General features: G+C 63.8%; 1 protein-coding gene across 1 annotated transcript in view; it reads right to left on the bottom strand.

Annotated features, from left to right (window-relative positions):
* Window positions 1-6,272, bottom strand: part of ATOH8 (atonal bHLH transcription factor 8) — a 29,268-nt gene extending 22,996 nt beyond the window's left edge. Inside the window, exon 1 of the mRNA XM_008254167.4 lies at window positions 5,113-6,272. Within this exon, the coding sequence (XP_008252389.2) occupies window positions 5,113-5,880 (768 nt within the window). The 5' untranslated portion in view covers window positions 5,881-6,272. The remainder of the gene's footprint in view (window positions 1-5,112) is intronic.
* Between the last annotated feature and the right edge of the window lie 1,696 nt (window positions 6,273-7,968).

The following is a 7,968-nucleotide window of genomic DNA, read 5'->3' on the forward strand; positions in this document are numbered from 1 at the left end:
AATTTCATGTCTCCCAGCCGCTGAGACACAGGTGGGTTTTGAACCCGTGCCTGAGCTGGACTCTTGCCCGTTAGCCAGCAGGAGCGGCTTCAGGATTCGATCCTCTGTAGTCCAGGGTAGCCAGCCAGCCTATCCTGAGCTGTGGGTGGAGCCCCTCATTGAGATCCCAGTGCATTACTTCTTTAAGCATCGCCACCAAGACCCAGATCCTGCCCCTCCCCCAACAGCCACCTGTTCCCCCTGAGGTCCGAGGAGACAGGCCAGAGGAGGAGGCAGGAGCACCTGGTCCCCACTCCCTACCGTCAGACCACCCGGCTTCCAAGAAGGGAATAAGGGCCTGCCTCTGCTCACCCAATGATTTCTAAACTTCAAAGGGGCAGCCTTTGGCATTTTTCAAACATCCCAGGTGCTCCCCCAAACAGTGCTTCCCACCTACCCCGAGCTGGACCGTCGCCTGACCCCAGCATGCAGGGAAAAGCAGAGGAAGGGGACTGGCCTGGGAGCCTGAGGGCCTGGCTCTCCCGTTGGCCAACCCCGTAGCCAGGGGTGGGTCCCCAGCCCTACAGAGTACCTGGGCGCTCAGGATGAGGTCACAGTGGGCAGATGTGGGGAGATGCCAGGGAGAGACAAAGCCAAAAGCCAGCCAGGGCCTGCAGGCATGGCCTCGAGGCCCTCTGCCCTCCTGCTTCTGCACCGCCTCCTGCCCGCTCTTCAGATCCCATCCAAGACACCCTCCCAGAAGCCCGCCGGGAGCCCTGGGTCTGTCCAGCTGCAGCAGCAACTATCCACTGCACCCATCTGGGTGCTGGCCCCCATCTGGGCCCACTCTCCAGCCACCTGGGAGGCTGAGCCGATCGGGCAGGGCAGGGCAGAGCAGGGCAGGGAAGGGCAAGGTCCCTCAGAGGTCACTTTAAATGCATCCTTTCACCTCGGAGCCACCAGCACAGCCCCGGGGCTGGACGCTGGGAGTCTGGGTCTTGGCAGTTAGGAGCTATGGCCCCAGGGCCAGCCAGACAGTCCCAGGGACAGAGCCTGGTCACGCTGTGACCTCTGTGGGATGAGCTTCCCCTTCTGTAAATGTTCTCATCTGTAAAAGGGGAGACAGCACTTCAGATCCCAACAGGCCCAGGAAAGGGAGCGGCACCATGAGGCTCAACAGGGGCCCCTCCGGCATGCGCCCCTGCCTGTGGGGAGCCCCCGGTGCCAACAGGCCTGCCCCCCATCGCTGGAGGAGGTCCCCCGTGTCTCCCTTCTGCACATGGGATTTGAGAGAGAGGGAGCTCCGGAGCTGGGGGCACCATCTCCGTGTCCTCCCCTGGGTACCGGATTTTGCTTAGTGAGGACCCCCAGGAGACTGCAGGGACAGCAGGGGAGGTGGCCTGGGCCTTCACGGGGGAGACGCCCCAGCCACCTCCCGTGGCTGCCATTCCTCCATCCCCAAGGCAGGGCTTGGCCAGGGACCCCGAGGTGGGCCCAGCTCGCCAGCAGAAAGGCCCTGCCGGAGGCCAAGGCCCCCAGCCCCTCCCAGCATCCCCTCCCTCCCACAGCAAGGCTAGCCTTTCCCTTGGACCCCTCCCAGCCGGCAGGGAGCAGTGTCGAAGACAGGCCAGGCCCAGCTGTGCACACATGGCCGTCCCCTGGGGCTGCAGGGAGGGGGCTCTGGTGCAGCTGGGCTGGTGGCATGTGCTACAGCCCGACCATCTGCCCTGGCCGGTCCCTACCCCTAGACCAGAGGGCCTCTCCCTCCACCTGCAGCAGCCTCGCTCCGCCCTCCCCTGCTCTCCTCCCAGTGGAGAAGATGGTGGATTATGGCCCAACAGGAGCCTGTCTGGCTTCCTCGTGCTCAGGGCCTTAGGCAGGCTGAAGCACAGAGCTGTTAAGGACCCCAGGCACTGAAGCAACTCATTAGCCCTGATTCAAATCCAGGCTGTGCAGTGACAGTGGCACGCAGCTATGCAGGCTGCGACCAGACAGAGCCACGGAGAACCCACCACGCTGCAGCCCAGTGAACGGCATGGCAAAGTGGTGTACCACACAGGACCTGTGAGGCCATGTCCATTGCAAAGAGCCGCACGACCTCAGCCAACGTCGACAAGCTCTCTGGACCTCAGTGTCACCACCTGTGAAATGGGGCGGGACGGGGACAGGATAACGGCACCTATGACACCAGATGAACCAGTACACATAGCGGGCTTGTATCAGTGCCTGGCACACAGCGGCCGCGGTTGTGGTTAAGCCGCTGCCTGCAACGCTGGCATCCTGTATCAGAGTGCATTGGAGTCCCGGCTGCTCTGCCTCTGATCTAGCTTCCTGCTAAGGTGCCTGGGAAGGAGTGGAAGATGGCCCAAATACATGGACCCTCGCCACCCATGGGGGAGATCAGGATGGAGTTCCTGGCTCCTGGCCCAGTCCTGTGCTGCAGTCATTTGGGGAGTGAACCAATGGATGGAAAATCTTTCTCTATCTCTCCCTCTCGCTTAGCCTTTGAAATAAATGAATGAATGAATCTTTAGAAGAAAACAAAGACGTGGTACTGCTACATCTGTTGAAGCCTTGCCCAGCTCTGAGCGCCCTGGGATGCTTTTAAGAGATGCTCGTTTCTTCCTCCACGTGCTCTTTGCAAAGAAGAGGGAAGGAGGACAGCAGTGGCATCATGTCACAGCTTTAGCACCTGAGGCCCAGAGAGGGAGAGTGACTTGTCCACAGCCGCACAGAGAGCATGTGGTGGGAACACGACTCAAAGCCCAGTCCCTGAACACCCGGGCCAGTGCTCTTCCCACCCCACCCCATACTAGGAAGCTGCTTAGGAGACCAAAGCCCCAGACCCAACCCCAGCACTAACCTCGGGGCCACCAAGGTCCCAGATCGGGCAAAGCCACCCTCCCACCTCTCCTGTCCCGAGAGCCCGTTTCTAACAGGCAGGCCTGAGTCCAGCTCCAGAGCTGCAGCCCATCTGTGCATCACGCAGGCGGGAGACTGCGGTGCAGGGGAAGAAGGCACCGCACCGGGACATGGGGTCTCCTCCATGATACGGGTGCCGCGTGGTGGGACACAGCGGGCACGGCCTTGGCCTTGGCTGTGCGACCAGAAGTGCACTGGCTCTATTTCCTTCCTTCTGAGACAATAGGCAGGTGTGCACTCTGGCCTTGCAGCCTTTCCCGGGGAGGGACAGGAAGAGTGGGCGACGAGGAAGCGAACAGGAACAGGCACTCTGTGACCGGGTACTTCTGTGTGCTGGCGGGCACACGCAGGGGTGTGTGCACCTGTCTCCCTCTGAGCTTTCCGCTTAGACACACAGACGGCACTGTGGGATAGTTGGTCAGCAGACATTCTAGGGACCACTGCCATCTTCCCTAACCTGCCAGGTGCTCTTGGACCAGTCTCCCTCCTTCTGCGGCCTCAGGTTTCCATTCCGTGAAATGGGTGAGTCCAACCCTGACTGGGGTGTCGTTAAGGTCAGGGAAGACCGGATGTCTCGTGGGCAGAAGTACAAGCCCCCGGACCCCGAGCCGTAACCAAGCACCCCTGCCAGGAGTATTTTCTCCCTTGGAACTGAAAGCAGCAGCTGGAGGGGCAGACGGGCCCTGAACCGGCAGCAAAAGGACCTTGGCGCCAGCCCTGCCCGTGACTCACCAGCCGGGAGGCCCTGGCACATGGCTTCCAGTCTGGAAGGGACTCCCTTAGGTGCAAGGTGAGCAGGTGGACGGGTAGTTCTCTGCCCTCTGTCACCTTCCGGCTCACCGAGTGGGCTGCAGGACGCCCCGCGGGCTGCAGTCCCTCCCCAGACACTCACACACAGAGCTGCTGGCCGGGGCTGGGCTGACTGCTCCACTGGACCTCCTGCCCAGGGCACAGCTGGTGCGGCTGCAGGCACTGCCCCACCCCCACTCAAGAGACACACTTTGGCTCAAAAGCTGCATAGTTTCTCTCCCCCAGGGGTTCAGCGGACACAGGCACAGCTACCCCCATGCTACTCCTGGAGAAAGAGAAGAGTAGGATTTAGAAAGGTCACATATTCCGAAATGTGTTGCTGGCTAAAGCCCAGAGTGGTTGAGTAACTTTCCTGGAGTCACAGAGCAAGTCAGTCACACAGTAGGAAAAAAAAAAAAACAACCTCACTCCTCAAACCAGAAGCATCCACCCCCAACCCTTCTCCATTCCCTGTGTGGGATGGGGTGGGGGTGGGGCACTTGCCAGTCCCTTTCTAGAAGCCAGAAGCACAGGGTGCTGCTGAGCTGTAGTGTTGTGCCCTGCCTCGCCCCACCATGAACAAGTCTTGGGTTAAGTGTTTCTCCACACCCCCACCACGGGGCGCTGTCTGGTGGGGCAGTCCACACCAACCCACACAGCGAGCGCCCCATCCTGCACCCCCTCCCCAGGGAATCCCGCAGCTAAGGGCCTCTCAGCAGATTCCCACCAGCCAACGCCTGACGCCGCCCCTGGGGAGGGGGCGCGCTTGCAGCCGGGACCTGAAGAACGCCAGGGCGAGGGGTGCAGAGGCCAGCAGCAGCCTGAGCGAGCGCGCCAGGTACGCCTGCTGGGAGCCGGGGATGAAGATGGGCTCACGGGCTCCCCCTTCCTCCACGTTCGCCCCCGTCGAGACCCTCACACTCAAGCAGCCCCAAGATCGCTCCTTCGCGGTGTTCTGGGCCTCGCCCGCACCAACGGGGCGTTAAGACCCTTTACCCACACCAAATACTCCCAAGGGAAAGAGTGTCCCTCCCCGCTCCCGGGACAGAGTTCCACATTTCCCTCCCCACGCCCCCACGGCGCCCTGGGGACTCCAGGAGACAAATATTCGCGGCCATAAAAATGAACGCCGAGGCTGGAGTCTGACGCGCAGTCAGGCTTATATCCCGGGGTGCCGGCGCGGACCCGGCCCCGAGAGCTCCAACCCTCACCTCCACTTTGCAAGCTCAGATTCGTGCCAGCGCTGCGGCAGAGGTCGCGGCCCCACGACTGCCCAATCCCGTGTGGGCCCCGCGGTCGGACCGTGCGGCGACAGCTTGCTCCTCAAACGCACCCCTGCCCTGGCAGCTGTGCCGGGTCACCCAGCCACCCACCCGGCCGCACGCCCCCAGGCGCGGGGAGCGGGACGCGGGGCGCAGGTACCTGCTTCCTGAGCGCCTCGAAGGCTGCGCTGATGGTGTGCACCCGCGTCCGCTCCCTGGCGTTCGCCAGGAGCCTCCGGGTCTGCTGTAGGGCTTTGATCTCCGAGGAGGCGGCGGTCGCCTCGCCCGGCCGTTTCCTAGGCGACGCGGAGGAATCCGGGTGGTTATTGTAAATTACGTGTGAAATTGACGAGTAGGAACTTTCCCCCGGGCGCGTGGGGAGCGCGGGGCGCACCGAGGGCTCCGGGGGCGCGGGGGGCGCGGCTGGCGCCGGGCGTGCGGGCGGTGCGCACAGCAAGATGCGGGGACGCAGGCCGGGCTCGCGGAACGACGGTGCCTCGGGACCTCCAGGTGCCTGGCCCAGGGGCGCTGGAGGCGGCGGCGGCGGCGGCGTGGGGAGTCCCGGACCCACTGCGCCCAGGGCGAAGCCGCGTTTCCGTGCGTCCGAGACCTCCGGCGCCCCGGCGCCCCTGCGCTCCCCAGCTGTGTCCGCGCTCCCACCTGGGAGAACGGCCGGCGCCACGGCGGCTGGCACAGGGGCCAGAACGGGGACGGGCTGCAGCCGCTGGGTCCTGTCCCGCAGCCCGTTGGTGGCGGCGGCGGCGGCGGCGGCGGGCTCGGGCGCTTCCAAGTCCAGTCGGAAAGTTTTATAGCCGTTCGCGCGCCGCGCCGGCTCCTTGCCCTTGCGCTTGAGCTTCTTGAGGCCGTTCAGCTCCTTCACGCACACGGTCTTCCACGGCCCGTCCTCGAGGACCGGGATGTGCTTCATGGCGCGGACAGCGCGCGGGCCGGGGGGGGCGTGGGGACGCGGGACGCGCGCCGGCTGCACCCGCTCTGCACGCCGCGCGCCGGCTCTGCCCGGGCCGCCGCCGCGCGCAGCGCCGCCGAGTCTCGGGCGCTCCCCCTCCGCCCGCCCGCGCTCCCGCCCGCGCGCCCTCTCCCCCTCGCCCGGGGCAGCTGCGCCGCCGGCTCGGCGTGGCCGCGGGGCCGTCCGCTCCCGGAGCGCTCAGAGTGTCATCTGAAGTCGCTGCCGCCGCGCCAGCACTGCTGGAGAACGCCCGCTGCGCTCCATCTGTGTTTGTTTAGCCTCAGTTTACACAGAAGCCCGGTTCGCGAGATCAGTCAGCGCCGCCGCCCGGAGAGGAGGCAGCTCCTGCAGCCGTCGCCTCCCCAGCCCCAGCCGCCCGAGCCGCGAGCGCCTTTAAAGAAACAGGAAGCATTTTTCAAAACAGCTGGGCCGCCGGCCGCCTCCTTTGTCCGCGTGCTCTCCACCTCCTGGCCAGCCCCCTCCCGTCGGCGCGGAACCTGCCTCCTCGGGACCCCCGCCCCGCCCCTGTTCGGATGGGGGCGCGCTGCTCCCTGCCCTGCGCCTGGGCGCGTGGCCCTCTGCGCTGCGCCCTTCCGCACAGCCCCGCGGGGCCTGCCCTGCTGCAGCTTCTTGGGGACACAGCGCCCACCTTGCCCTCTGCCCGCCCGCTGCGGCTTGTCCCGTTCGGGCGGACCGAGAAGGGTCAGCGACCCAGTAAGCGCTCTCACTTGCTGGAACAAGGAAGCCAGGAGTATTTGAGAGAGTTTAGGCCCTAGGGAAACTGAGGCTGCACACGCTTTTCCCGAGCAGCAACAGAGGATGGAAGGTTGGGATTCGCACACTGCCCTGGCGCCTGGGAGAATCTGAAGCCCTCTCACCACAGGCCCCTGTGAATGAGAAATTCAGGGGACATCAACGCCCGAGTCCCAGCGGTGCCCAAAGGAATCCCGGCACCAGGCACGTGGGAGGTGGTGTTTATGAGTATGAATGAAGTACTAACTGAGGCAGAATCCCTGGGTGCACTTGCTGGGTGATCTCCAGAATTCATCCCTTAACCTCAGCGTGCCTCCATCCCCTCATGGTGCACAGGGGCTCCTGGTCTTGTCTTCCACCTGAGGGTTGGGAGAGCAGAACCTGGCTCAGAGAGAGAGATCTGCAGGTGCTGGCCCCTGGGACTCCCCAGGTCTCCAGTCCTCTGTGCCACTCCACTCTGACAGGCAGAGGTCAGACTAAGAGCCCTGGCACACAGGCCACCTCCACACGTCTGCCCCCCCCCCCCCCGGGACAGCTGGGGAGTTCTCTCACCTCTGACCCTCTCACCGTGGCTGTACCTCCTGCGTACCCAGAAGATGGTCCCTTGACCCTGGCCTTGAGCTCTAGTAAAAGTGCAAGGGCTCACGCCCAGCCTGGAGAGTGACCTGCAGCATGTGGGGGTCTGGGAGGTGGGCTGAGAGTCTGGGCCCGAGGTCCAGGGACAAGCACCCAGCGCTGTTGGGCCTCAGCTTTTCTACTGCGATGGTGAACAGGGCCTGTCGTCCCATGGGAGCCCTGTTTCTGCCTTGGAGGATGATATCCCTGGCTAGCCAACGTCTTCGGGAAAACAAAAGGAGGTCATAAATGGAAAATGACGTTGACGTAGGCTTGAAACACAGACACACACACACACACGCACACACACACACAGTGCGCACGCATGCACGGCGCATGCTGAGAAGTGATTTGCTGACTACAGTGAATCCTCTGAGATGGTTCCCCAGACACCCCCTTCCCTGCTCACCTGGCTCTGCCTGCACCTCACCTCTGTTCTGAAGACCAAGGGCGTGCCCCCTGCTTCCCCTGTGGCTTCCTCATCCAGCCCTGGTCCCTAACACGTGGCCTTTGCTCCTGGCCGAGTATGCCCCTCCTCTCATGTCCACCTCCAGTTCCCCCTCCTCTCAGAAGCCCTTGCTGATCGCCCCAGCCTGCCGTGGCTCCTGCTTGCTTCTGCCGCCCCGGCAAGCCAGCTGCACCCTCCGGATTGGTGAGTACCTGAAATGCCTGCTGCCCAGG

Source organism: Oryctolagus cuniculus, chromosome 2 (assembly GCF_964237555.1).
Source record: "Oryctolagus cuniculus chromosome 2, mOryCun1.1, whole genome shotgun sequence".
NCBI classification, from domain to species: Eukaryota; Metazoa; Chordata; class Mammalia; order Lagomorpha; family Leporidae; genus Oryctolagus; species Oryctolagus cuniculus.